The 14,617-nt window shown below is 41.5% G+C and overlaps 1 protein-coding gene across 1 annotated transcript in view; it reads right to left on the reverse strand.

Moving 5' to 3' along the window:
* PDZD2 (PDZ domain containing 2) overlaps positions 1-14,617 on the reverse strand; it is a 311,312-nt gene that overhangs the window by 91,890 nt on the left and 204,805 nt on the right. The window contains exon 4 of the mRNA XM_074952415.1: positions 10,807-11,218. Within this exon, the coding sequence (XP_074808516.1) occupies positions 10,807-11,218 (412 nt within the window). The remainder of the gene's footprint in view (positions 1-10,806; positions 11,219-14,617) is intronic.

Below are 14,617 nucleotides of genomic sequence, written 5' to 3' on the forward strand. Positions count from 1 at the left end.
GTTTTTTCAGGTTTTTAATGGAGCAATTATTTCTATAATGTATAGCAGGTAGATTTCATTCTCATCTGATTTTCTTTGGAATCTTATTCTTATTTCTTTGGAATATTCTCTGCAATACTTTAAAGAATGGTCTGTTTAGAAGGGACTCTGCCTTGATCCTTTATTTCATATTTTTAGAGGCAGGTGTGTGTACACAGGGCCTTGCTTTTATTACTAGTGAAGCAAGTTAAATTATTTGGAATAATGGACAAATTCATTTTTTAAAAAGTCTGTTTGTACACAATCTACAAGCATGCTAAATTAATTAATAACTTGCTCAATGTGAATAGTCTGCCCATCTCTAATGCCTAGTAAGTTCCCCAAGACCGACTGCTTCTGAAATTGATCTACCACCACCCAGCTCTTTGCTTCAGCACTGGAATTTGAAGATCTTTTTAAGAAGTACATCATGGGCAGCACCAATACAATCTTCCCAACTACTAAACAGCGACTAGATGTGAGCTAATGGCCTATCCGTCAACCGTTCTCTAGCCCATTTTCAATCTCATCAACCATCATCCACACCCATGGCTCTTATCTAACACAAGACCTCTTGCCTCTGGTCTCTCTGGAGCCATTTTGAAGATCTAGCCATTAATATCAACTACGCAGGTTTGACAATGTGATCTTTCAGTGTCTCAGGAATATGTAATAACCAACAGCATATATCCAACTGTGATTCATGCCAATGGTTTTTCTACTGTTCTACACTGATGCTGGTTTAAGACAATTTATCTGTATACTTTAAAGAGCTGAATTGTTAAAATGGCTGCCCTGATACTTGACATCTCAGCAAGTTTGGTGCATCACTTATTTGGATGGGACCAAACTTTTTACTGTAAGGTTAGAAGGATGTATTTGCTTTCCATCCACAGGAAGAAAGCAGCAAGAGAAGGAACCTGGGACACATATCCTGGGGAATATTTACAATAAATAATTTAGAACGTAGATCCACAAAATAGGTATTGCAGACGACGGATGAAAACTCTGATATTTGAAGTAGAATGACCTCCAGGGACTCATCTCTATTGGCAGACTGGGTGCTGACATCATTTTCTTGGCTGGGGCTTTAAACATTTTATTGGCCATTGCAAGCACCTGAACTACATAATCACCTTTTAAAAAAAATCTGTTGGAGTCATTTGCTGTCTTGAACTGTCACCACATGGTCTGTGCCTCTTAAAGATATTCCCCTTTTTTCATTTTCCTTTTGCTTTCTACTGAAATTTTATTCCAAGAGAGGTAAATGGAATTCTCAGCTCTCACTGATCAGAGGGTTTTATACAATGTTCCTCTCTGAAAAATCAGACATTTAAGGATTAGGATTCCTTTGCATTTTCACAAATATTTGCATGTGCTCATTATGTTGCTAGGTTGACATGACCAACTGGGTCTTTTAGAACTTCTTGAAGAAAAATATCACTTATCATACTGGGCTAAATTTAATGTGGGTGCAACTGCACTGAAGTAAATTCTGATACTTCTCACAGATATCTGGACTCATTTTGCATCTATCCATATTAGAATTCTGAAAGGATCTTTTTGCTTTATGTAATAATTTCAGTACCATATCAGAGCAAAGACACATAGCTTTACAATAGTGATTTAGAATTATAGTAATAAAGCACTAAACATATTGTGCAACATCAATAAAGTCAGTTTGGTTTCAAATATTTTCACAGAATCATTCATGCATAAAACGATAGAAACATACGTTCAGCTAAAGTTATGTCTTCCATTCTGGAAAACAGTTGTTATGGATATTTATCCATATTTACCACCAACAATCATGCAAGGGCAGAAATCTCTCTCTTTAGATTGTATACATGTTGGGACCAGGACTGTCTCTTATTATGTCTTTGTACAGGATCTACCATAATGGGGCATCAGTCTCAGTTGAGACCCCTAGGCACTATAGTAATATAAATAATAAGATACATGCAAACCATACCCACTCCTGTACCACTTATCTAGTTACTCCATTTCTAATGATGTGAGCCATGGGTCAAGAAAATGCATTAACACTTTCTTGTCACTAATTGCTACCAGATTACATCTGATTCCTCCCAAAAGGGCTTTGGTGCATGCTAAGTCTAGAACAAAATGCATTAATCATTTAGATTAATGTGTGATGGATCTGCAAAGCAGGGGACTACACCTCCCACCAGTCCCCTTCTCACTGTACATCTCCTACCCCCTGACTAAGTTGGGACTATGATTTCCATCAGCACCCTGCCCACTGCACTCTCCTTCTCCTGGCCTAGTAAGTAGAAAGGTCCTGAACAAAGTATTGGCTGCACTCTGCTTGGGACTCGGGAGCGGGAGCCACATGGCATCAGGAGCAGAGAGAAGCCCCAGGAACTGTGGGCTGAGCTGCATGTGGAACAGGTTGTGACTGCTAGATTTCACAGCTGGGTGCAGGTCTGTGCAGGACTTATGGAACAGCAGCAATGGCTGGGGAGGGAACCAGTGAAAGGAACCCCCATGAGAGACACTAACTGAGCCTGGCCTGGAAACCCATAAACGCTTATTTGCTTGAATGGAGACTGGACTGGAGAAGCTCCCCCAGCACTAGGACTGAAAAGCCCTAACTCTCCACTGGGCTGCCCTAGGGACCCAAACAAGAACTGATAAGTGCTCACTTTGAACTGTAACTCTTTAAGTCTCTATACCAGGGGTATCTGCAACCTTTCCCTTCCCTGTGAGCCCTAATACAATGCCCTTTTTCCCTTAGCCATGTGTCTGAGTGGTTATTGGGACCCACCCAGAGCTCGTGCCTGCAAAGCCTGGCTACTGAAGCACCTACAGTACTTGCCTTGAAGTCAGGGTACACCTGGCATTCTACTGGCACCCTAGGTGTTTGGGGCATAGAGTAACCCCAATAACTGCAATTCTTTAAAATGCAAAACTACAGCTACCAAAGCTATAGCTCTTACCTAAATCTATGCAAAGAATGGAAAAGTTTGGACTAGATTAACAGAAATTTAGTAGCAAGGGAGACTTCGCCAGTAAATCTGTAATTACTATTGTTTTAAGGGAAGATGGAAACTGACTGGCTACAAATGAATCATTTGCTGTATCAGGAGCAGTGTTACAGAAATACCTAACGGCCCCATCCAAGATCAAGAGCCCATTGTATGAGGTGCTGTACAGACACACAGTAAAAGACAGTTCCTGCCATGCAGAGCTTGCAGTGTAGACAGACAAAGGAAGGACATTTTCCTCATAGTCCAAGTTAAAGCTTCAGGACATCACTACAGCAGCTAAAGAAGCCCGAAGACTCACACTGAAGACAGCTGGAAGCTAATGCAAAATAAATCACATTATGATAAAAAGAATAAAAGGCCCAAGAACAGAAACAGCCTAAGAGGAGATCTTTAAATAGCTAAAGATGTCTATGATGAAAACTAACAGCCAAGTTATTTATGCCTAAAATATGCATCGTATAAATACGTAATAATCTTGATGAAATAATAATCTCCAATTAGGTTGCCAAAAAGCTATTGTAAGTCAACTTAGCTCCATCTGCTTCAATAGATCTATGCAGGTTCATACTAGCTAAGGATCTGGCACAGAGTAGTTTTTCACTCTCGGTAAAATAGGTTGATTAGAAAGTCGCCTTTTTTTATTATTATTATTATTATTCATTTCATGCCTCTATTTCTTGCTGCTAGACTGTGCATTTAGCCTATTCTTGTGTTTGGCCAAGTGAAGATGCCTTTCCATTACCCAAAATGTACAAGGCAAACTGCAGTACTGTATTTACAGATGCTAAATGGCAGAAAGCATCATAGCAGCTCTCAGTCTTTCCAAACTATAAAGTGAGGCATAATTCAAAGTCCTTCAGCTTTTACGGAGATAAATAATTTAAACAAAGAAGCAAATAACATGACAGAATGTAGCAAACAGTTTGTCATAAAATGAGCCAACTAAGCTATAGGTACCATGATAAAAATTGAAGATGTATTTCAACTGGTCTGATTTACTCATATGCATATTAAGACAATAACTTTCCAAGGCTAAAATATGATCATGTAGTCTCTACTTCATCAAAAAATGGCGAATCAGCTGCTCATGTAACTACTGCTCACTGTAGAATACTTTGCATTGTCAATACATAGCACCTTCCGTCCAAGGATAGGGTTGCCAGGTGTCCAGTTTTCGACCAGAACACCTGGTCGAAAAGCGACCCTCGCGGCTCCAGTCAGCACCACTGACCAGGCAGTTAAAAGTCTAGTTGGTGCGGGGCTGGCAGGCTCCCCACCCAGCTCCACGCGACTCCCAGAAGCGGCCAGCATGTCCCTCTGGCTCCTAGGCATAGGGATGGCCAGGGGGGCTCCATATCCTGCCCTCACCCTTAGCACCGGCTCTGCAGCTCCCATTGGCCGTTGCTTCCTGGGAGCCGCCTGAGGTAAGTGCCACCCAGAGCCTGCACTCCTCATCCCCTCCCATACCCCAACCCCTGCCCCAGCCCTGAGCCCCTTCCCGCACTCCAAATCACTCATCCCTGGCCCAAGCCCAGAGCTCCCTCCTGCACCCCAAACCCCTCATCCTTGGCCCCACCCCATAGCCCTCACCTCCAGCCCGAGTCCTCACCCCCCCTGCACCCTAACCTCCTGCCCCAGCCCAGAATCCCCTCCTGCACCCTAAACCCCTCATCCTTGGCCCCACCCCAGAGTCCACATCCCCAGATGGAGCACTCACCCCCTCCCACACCTCAACCTTCTTGCCTCAGCCTGGAGTCCCCTCCTGCACCTCAAGCCCCTCATCCCCAGTTCCTACCACAGAGCCATTACCCCCAGCCGGAGCCCTTACCCCCTAACCTCCTGCCCCCAGCCCAGAGCCCCCTCTTGCACTCCAAACCCCTCATCCCCAGCCCCACCCCAGAGCCCTTACCCCTCACCCCTCCCACACCCCAACCCCCTACCCCAGCCTGGAGCCCCATCCCGCACCCTGAACGCCTCATTTCTGGACCCACTCCCGAGCCCGCACCTGCCCCCACACTCCTCCCTCACTCACTCACTCATTTTCACTTGGGCAGGGGGCTGAGTGGTCCTACCATGTAGCCAAAGTACAACCAGCCACCCTGGCCTTTATTTGACCTAGGAAGCCGTTTTTCAACTTATCCCACCAGATCTTTTCTGCATTTATCTTCCCTCCTTGCCTTTTGATTACTAGTCCCCAAAAACCAATCTTTCTAAAGTAATCCCTAGAAGATGTAGGCTCAGAAATGTCAATATTTAACTTCAAAATCTTCACAGGACGTGAAGGATTGTTACTTAGGGTCATATATTGATTATTCTTAATCAATACACACAACTCCCATTGAAATCAAATTGAGTCCCTTCACGGATCAAGGGTCTTCCAGGGGCCTGAAGGTGCTAAAAAGCTCCTGCCAGATAGGTTTACTGTATTTGTTTTGAATTTAAATTTTACAAATAGTCTTAGAAATTATAATTACTATATAAGTGAAAGCAAGGGGATATTTACCAGTAACGTTAAAATACAGCACAACTTACTAGCTTATTAAATATAAATAAATTAACTACTGATTCAGTGGTACAGTATTTCTTTAGTCATGCCTTATAACTAGATTGCTTACGAGACTAGTATGCTAGTTATCTAGTATACTAGTTTATCTAGTATGTTTATGGCTACGTGGTGAGGAAGATGCTACATGTAAGAGCTGTAGCCATACATCTAAATCTGCCAAACTCTAAATGTGAGACCAGAAGCTAAAATGAAGGACACACAAAAAATAAGTATACAGAAATCTTCTGCTAGATAGTTTTGATAAACAGCAATTTCCTCAGCTTCTGTTCATGACTCAGCATTCCTGTTATCAGCTATAGACAATACTAAGGTAACATCAGGCCCTTGTGGGATGAGGTAAAATTTAAAGTGAGTAAGAATTGCGATGCATGGCTGTCTCTGTTTGCAATACGCAGTGCTGTTGTAACCGTGTCGTGTCAGTCCCAGGATATTAGAGAGACAATGAGTGTAGTAATATCTTTTATTGGACCAACTTTTCTTGGTGAGAGAGACAAGTGTTTGAGCTACCCAGAGTGCAGGACCTGAGGAAGAGCTCAGGGATAGTTCAAAAGCTTGTCTCTCTCAGCAACAGAAGTTGGTCCAATAAGAGATTACCTCACTCACATTGTCTCTCTGTCTGCAATGGCTGTTTGTCTGTTAGAAAGAGATTCTTAATACATCTGCTCCAAGATATCAATAAACAAGCTAGTCTCATGGGTTCAGCTGAAGCTGAAGACATGCAGACCCAAACTAAACTGTTCTTTCAAGACTTCCCTAAAGTTTGAGTTTCTACAACTTTTTCCTACAACTATTCCAGAGGGAAAATGTAATGTTCACTCCAGGAAAACCCCTGCTTTAATTAAATCAGCATTCTGCTCCCTGGGGTAGGGGAGTAGCAGGGAAGCAAAGGGAATGCAGGGACTGCTGACCTGAGAGGGCTTTGCGCAGACCATGGGAAGGCTTCTTGTTTTTCCTTCCCTGCACAGCCAACACCAATGGCTTGCCCACAATCTGGCCCTAGATATTTTGAAGTGAATACTGTGTTCCCAGAAGTTGCCAGCCTGACTGCAGTAGATACTCAATTCATCTACTCATCCACACAACAAATATGCTATGGGCATTGGGGTATGGACGTTTCTCCCATAATAATGCTGCCTTGCCAATGTATTTCAGTCCTGTTCAACACGGACCAGCACACAAGAAGTAATTCAGTTTATGGTTATGAAAGGGTTGTTTTTTCCATAGAAACGCCTGAATAAGATTGTGGCTTGTAATGGCAGGTTTTGTGTAGGGCTGTCAAGCGATTAAAAAAATTAATTGCACTGTTAAACAACAATAGAATACCATTTATTTAAATATTTCTGGATGTTTTCTACATTTTCAAATATATTGATTTCATTTACAAAACAGAATACAAAGTGTACAGTGGCAAAGAGTCCTGTGGCACCTTATAGACTAACAGACATGCTCACTTTATATTTATTTTTGATTACAGGTATTTTCACTGTATAAAAACAAAAGAAATAGTATTTTTCAATTCACCTAATACAAGTACTGTAGTGCAATCTCTTTATCATGAAAGTTGAACTTACAAATGTAGAATTATGTACAAAAAAATGCATTCAAAAATAAAACAATGTAAAATTTTACAGCCTGCAAGTCCACTTAGTCCTACTTCTTGTTCAGCCAATTGCTCAGACAAACAAGTTTGTTTACGTTTGCAGAAGATAATGCTGCCCGCTTCTTGTTTACAATGTCACCTGAAAGTGAGAACAGGCGTTCTCATGGCACTTTTGTAGCTGGCACTGTAAGGTATTTATGTGCCAGACGTGCTAAAGATTCATATGTCTCTTCATGCTTCAACCACCATTCTAGGGGACATGTGTCCATGCTGATGACGGGTTCTGCCAGATAACGACCCAAAGCAGCGTGGACTGATGCATGTTCATTTTCATTATCTGAGTCAGATGTCATCAGCAGAAGGTTGATTTTCTTTTCTGGTGGTTCGGGTTCTGTAGTTTTTGCATCAGAGTGTTGCTCTTTTAAGATGTCTGAAACCATGCTCCACACCTTGTCCGTCTCAGATTTGATAAGGCACTTCAGATTCTTAAACCGTGGGTCGAGTGATGTAGCTATCTTTAGAAATCTCGCATTGGTACCTTCTTTGTGTTTTGTCAAATCTGCAGTGAAAGTGTTCTTAAAATGAATGACATGTGCTCATGGGTCATCATTCGAGACTGCTATAACATGAAATATGTGGCAGAATGCAGGTAAAATAGAACGGGGACATACAATTCTCCCCAAAGGAGTTCGGTCACAAATTTAATTAACGCATTATTTTTTTAACAAGCGTCATCAGCATGGAAGCATGTCCTCTGGAATGATGGCCGAAGCACAAAGGGGTCTACAAATGTTTAGCATATCCTGCACATAAATACCTTGCAATGCCGGCTACAAAAGTGCCATGCAAATCCCTGTGCTCACTGTCTGGTGACACTGTAAATAAGAAGTGGGCAGTATTATCTCCCGTTAATGTAAACAAACTTGTTTGTCTTAGCGATTGGCTGAACAAGAAGTAGGACTGAGTGGACTTGTAGTCACTAAAGTTTTACATCGTTTTGTTTTTGAGTGCAGTAATGTAACAAAAAAATCTACATTTGTAAGTTGCACTTTCACGATAAAGAGATTGCACTACAGTACTTGTATGAGGTGAATTGAAAAATACTGTTTCTTTTGTTTATCATTTTTACAGTGCAAATATTTGCAATAAACAACATACACTTTGATTTCAATTACAACACAGATTATATGAAAATGTAGAAAAATATCCAAAATGTTTAATAAACAATAGCATACCAATTGAAATTTAACAGATTAATTTCTTTATTTGTGATTAATTTTTTTGAGATAATCGCATGAGTTAACTGCGATTAATTGACAGCCCTAGTTTTGTGGTGTAGAGTTGGGTAAAATTTTCAGAAGCGCCTATGTGACCTAGGAGGTTAAGTCCCATTTTCAGAAGTCACCAGGAAACTTCAATGAGACTTAGGCTCCTAAGTGCCAAAGTCAGTTTTGAAAATGGGAGTCAGGAGCTTTCTGAAAATTTTACCCATTATCCATGAGGAAACAAACTGAGCCTATAAACTCACTTGACATAAGTCACCAAACAGCTGTTAGATGATCACAGCTTTCCACAAGTGATCTAGACTTCTTCAGTGGAGACTCAGATTCTTAAAATTAATTTATTAATTATTTTTAAAAGACTGTCCTGCTACTCATTCTCTTAGCCATCAAATCTCTCCAAGTTCAGGGGTAAGGAAGGCAAAATTAAACATCGACACAAAATATGGCACTGACACCATTAGGCCACACCTGTAAACAAAAAAACAATTGTGCTAAACCACTGTGCCTCTCAACAAGTTTACTTGGAGACACCAATTATGAAGAGACCATAGGTCTAAATTTTCAAGTGAATGAGCTAGACTTACATATTCATATACAAATGCCTCTTTGTATGTGTTCTGCATTAAATATTGATTTATTTCTCATACAATATATCTGTTCTGAACTTCAAAATTTACTTTTTCAGACTAAGGTGTCTTAAAACTTCAAAATAAGTTAGAATTAATAAGTGGCTCAAGACCATCAGTCTTATTTATAATGTAATGGCTTTCCATCTCTCTGCGCTAATCTCTAACACTCTTTATTACTCAGCAATTCAGACACAAACCATATTCATTTAGAAGGCATTTTTAAATTAGCCATATTAAATATCATACTTAAATTATATTCTAAATTGACAGGGAGCCATAAAACCGTGCAGGTCTGGATCTTTCTGATCCATACTTTTTCCTTTTAAAAGGAACAAACAAAACTATAAAGAGTCTCAAATTATGAGGTTTTTCAAACTTTGCAGATAACATTTTCCTCGTTATACCACAGTGAATTTAATGTATAGAATCACAGAAATGTAGGGTTGGAAGGGACCTCAAGAAGTCATCTAGTCCAGCCCTTGCGCTGAGACAGGATCATTTGATTAGTTGACAGGAACAGAAGATACTCTGACTTAGTTGGCTTTAGGAATATTATTATTCTTTTATTGGATTCAGCTTTCCTGGTGGTTTCACGTTTGAACCAAGAGCCCCCTAGGAAATACGTAATATCAGCAATCATTAGTTTGAGCAGCATGTTTGTGCCACGCTTCCCTTCACTGGAATTTAGCAATATGAAATACGACTGCATTAATATATTACCAGCTTTGAACTCTTTAAAACAAAAACAGCTGCCACAATAAGTCCCAGCCTTAGCGCAGTAGTATTCACGTGTTTAGTCTATCAATTTCTTTAGGAAGACAGCCAAAGAGTCAGAGCCTCGCAGTGACAACTCTTCGGGTGAAAGCTGTATGTGAAATCTGATCAAGACTTGAGTGATTTTTCTGGATCCAGAAACACTAAACCTCTACAGTCTCTCTCATATTTTGTTGCCATATACTTCTACTCAAAATCACCGGAGAAGCAGTAAGAAGTCCCTTACCCTAGTCTGATAAAACAACACAGAGCATCCATCTCCTAAGCATCATGCAAAATATACAATAACTTCCCCACTGCCATTGATCAATGTCTAAACAATTTTTAGACACAAACCAATACATGGGCTCTCTTTAAATGTTCACTCATTCAGCATGACAATGAATGAATATTTTTAGTTCTAATTTAACCATTAAAACTAATCTCTCCTACAGTTTGGCTACTGCCGAAGCAGCCTCAGAGGCTCATCACAAGGTTGAAATGCTTATGTGCTGTTTATTACTTGTGCCCCACTCTCCTGGGGGCATCACAAGCACAAGCTGCTTCCTGCTGAATAAGAGCTCTGTGGTGGTAACCACTTGATCAGCCCTGTTGAATCAAGGGGTGATCCCCTTTCTCACAGCCCTGGCAGGGAATATCACAGGTAGTCCACACCATCCTACTCAACAGGAAAACTTTATTCACTCTCCTCCCCCTCACTCAGGTCACAAATACATGTCGCAGTTCTGAACACCTCTGCTCCATACCCTGAAGGATGAAATCCAACCAGTTAGTTGGGAGCAAGAATTTGGGGTTGGGAAAAGAAGGCTGCACAGTGAGTCTTGGGCCGTACGGCCATTTTATTGAAACTAACACATGTACTGGAACCTTTAATTTGCTCGAACTGGCCCTGCCTCTTTCTTTTAAAAACCCAAACTAAAACACTTACCTGTGAAGGCAGGTCACTTGGATTAAGGTCTGGCACCCCACCATCTGAACGGCGAGACCTGTACCGTCCCTCACAGTCTGCATTTCGAAACCGATCCTCTGTGTTGCTTGCCTCTGGCTGTGAGCTGTCAACCTCCATAGGTGTGTGGTGTCCATTCTCCTGCTCTGAATTCTGGCTGTCTTTGCTTTCCTTGCTGTCCTTACTGGCTGGAGTTCTGGCAATGACCCCAAACTTTCTAGATCTTTTCCCATTTTGAGCGGCTCTGTCACTTCGCTCCGAGGCAGGCTTTGCTTTGGGTTCACAGCTGTTGCTGTTGTTGCCATTTGATGGAGGAAGAGGGGCTTTGCGCTTAATGCGACGGAACATGATCAGGTAGATAAAGCCGCCATTCCAGCACTGATCAGCCAGGTAGCTGCGAGCAACAGAAAAGTTTGGATTATAAACAGATTGTCCTATAAAGTTCATTCTGAAAATACAGTCAACAGGTATAAACTTCGCTAGGTATTGATGCACTTTCTAACACGATTCTTTGCCTAGTTAAATGCAATGATATATTGAACACCTTAAAGCATCAGCAAATGATCTCTGCAGTTGGTATTAGAAATTGTGAGATGTTCAGGCTCACAAGGGAGTTCTGTGCTCTTGCTTCAAATAAGGCTATTTTGCAAACAGTCCCAAAAAGGCATGCCATGCTCAAGGAGAAAATATTCCCCAATCACAAAAATGCTTCTTGCATACGAATTAGAGAAGATGCATCTGAAACAGGGAGTTTAAAAAAACAACAACAAAGCCTGGAAACAGGCTAATCACATTTTGGTATTCATGACAACTGGCAAAAACCACTCAGCTGGTCATCTTCCACAATTCAAACTCTGAATGCGAGACAGGTGTTTAGGCAGCACAATGAGATGACAGAGCTAAGCAAAAAACAAAGAAAACATTTTTCCCTCTCCAATGGAAACAAAAAATACCAGCCAGGCTTCATTTGTGCAGCAGCCCTCACAGTATTTGCATCTGAAATGAAGCCTTTTCCTTGAGATACATCTTCAGTTTTGGCTTGGGTACACGTGCCCTAGATCTTGGGGCAAATCCACTGTTTCTGTAAGTAGGCTCCAATTGCCCCAGTACAGCAAAACACTATGCTATAACCTATGATGTTCCTACTGGGTCCAATAAAAGGACAAGAAAATAAGGTGCGTTTCCTTTCATGACGTCTATTCTGATGGAAAGCGAGGTGATCTGAGCAGTGGAAGTAGCAGCCATAAGTAGCAACACACGTATTTACAAAATATCACTCCCACTCCCACCATCTGAGTGACACTTTACATCAATGTATTTCTACTTCAGGCGAAAAACAATTACCTCTAAGGAGCGGCACTCATTTATTCCAAGGGTGAATTTGGGTTCCTGTGTATTTAGGGACAACATATACCTCAACCTAAATTCTTTAAATATTTGGCTTTCAAGCCAAGAGTGTAACCAACTGAGAGTACAAATAAGCTTGAATTTGTACTTAACATATTTGTATGAATCCCTTCTGGTCCCATGCTAACTTAGGTTACATTGCCTACTTTGCTGGTGAAAGCAGAAAATGCTTCCAAGAATATCAAACAAACCATTCTCCAACAGCAATGAACATTCACTAACGCGGAGCTGTTGGTAAACGTACAATAACATCACCTTCTTGAGAGGTGAAAGTAGATGCCAGTCAAAGGAACTGACTGTCAGAGACACAGAGTCAAAGAGATTAAGGCCAGATGGGACCCCAAGATCACCTATATGGCACAGGCCACCAACACCACCCAGCACCTGCACACTAAACTGAACAACCACAATTAGACCAAAGTATTACAGCCCATAGGAGATTATCATGTGCCACAGGCAGAGAGTGGGGGGGACCAACGCGCACCACTGCTTGAGGCCCCTGCACTGGGAATTAAGTGAGAGATACCCAGACAAATCAGACGTGTGGCCTGTACTCCAGGATGCAGAGGAAGGCGAAAAAAACCCCAAGGGCCCTACCAAACTGAAACGGCGAAAATTCCTTCCCAACCCCACATATGGAAATCAGTTAGATCCTGAGCATGTGAACAGCCAGCCAAGCACATGAGAGAGAGAATGATTTCCCACCCCAAATGACTTGCACAATACATCTGTACTGTTAACGCTGACCAGCTGTGCTGCCTGCCACCCCCCCCAATCCCAGCTGCCATCCAGCTGAGCTGGGCTCGTTGCACTGCCAGGGACGCTCAGAGAGAGCATGCAGGGGAGGAGCATGGGAAGCCTAAAGCCTGTTTATGAGTGAGGAGGGGTTGTTTGAGTGGCAAGGGTGAGTGACTGAGCGAGTGGCAAACTTTGGTGGTGGGTTCTTTGGTAATTCTCAGTGTATGAAAGAATGGACTAGGCATTGCTGGGTGAGTGGAGGAGGCACGCTGAGATGGAAGAGGCAATGAAAGCCGGAGAGGGCACTGGTTAGTTTGTAGTTTCAGTCCAGTTCTTTCTTATGGTTAGGTGTCCCTGACATAAAATCCCACCGTCACAATTGGCCCTCATCAATAAGGCTCTGATTTTTAAAGGTATTTAGACATTGCTCCACTCAACACTGCAAGGCCTACATGACTTATGAGCCTAACTCTCAGTTTCAAAAGTGACTCGGGCATTTACCCATTAAAAGGTCATGGGACTCAGGAGACCAAATAGTAGAAAAAGAGACTAATTAGGCTCCTAAGTCACTTAGGCCCTACAATGCTGAATGACAGAATGCTTAAATACTTTTCAAAATTTGTGCCTATATTTCATCAGGGAGACCAATGATTAAAGGAACATGGTAACCACAGGCCCCATCTCATCAGAGATGGCCCCTTCAGAACAAGATTGAAGCACAATGAGTAAGTGGGGCAGGAAAGTCTGTATTGATAATGGCTACGCCGTATCTTCTCAGTGAACATGCAGAGGACTTCAGTCACCAGGATTATAAATTCAGCATCTTTCACAAGCACTGTAGTCATTTTTAAAAATAAAAAATAAAAACCATCTTTCTTTCTTAATCGGCTGGAAGTAGGCAACACAGTACACGAGCCTATACTAGCGTGGAAAATCTTGGCAGGGTTGGTCACTAATGCATCCAGAGGAGACTGGACCCAAAGGGTTAGATTATAACATTCCAGAAATAAACAGATATTTTGATTATTAAGACTTTTTCCCACCCCCTCAAATCAAGGGAAGAGGGGCAGTTTTGTTCCAGAAACAGTATGGGCTGCCCGGTTTTCACATTTATCTTTCAAGCTCAACTTTCAAGGCAGCCAGCAACGTTGATTAAAATTCATGACTTTTGCTTGCAGCAATACCATTGCACTCTGATCCATCACATATAAACTTGATAGCATTGCTTGTCCTGAAGGAGAGAAACAGAAGAGTGTCTCCTGCTCTAATAAGCCTATGGTCTGTTTTGCCTGCCATGCCATTCACATACATACATTTCTCTGCATTAATAATTGCATGCTTTTTTAAGCACTGGTAATACAGTACTTCCATCAGACAAATATAAATTCACCAACAAGATGAAATGACAGAGAATACAGCAGACAAATACCTGTTAAGTCCAGAAAAAATAAAGTTATAAAACGTATTGCAAATGAAGCAATTTTATACAGCAAAACAAAATATGATCTTTCTACCACTGTATATTCTTTTGTGACATGTTAGTTTTATTCATAACGTGTAAGATAAATGCTTTGGAGAAAGGATATAATATTCTAAAGGTTCATTTTATAAATATTCAGTCCACTGTTGGTTCAAGGATATGCTTAGA

The sequence above is a fragment of the Natator depressus genome, chromosome 5 (assembly GCF_965152275.1).
Source record: "Natator depressus isolate rNatDep1 chromosome 5, rNatDep2.hap1, whole genome shotgun sequence".
In the NCBI taxonomy this organism is placed as follows: domain Eukaryota; kingdom Metazoa; phylum Chordata; order Testudines; family Cheloniidae; genus Natator; species Natator depressus.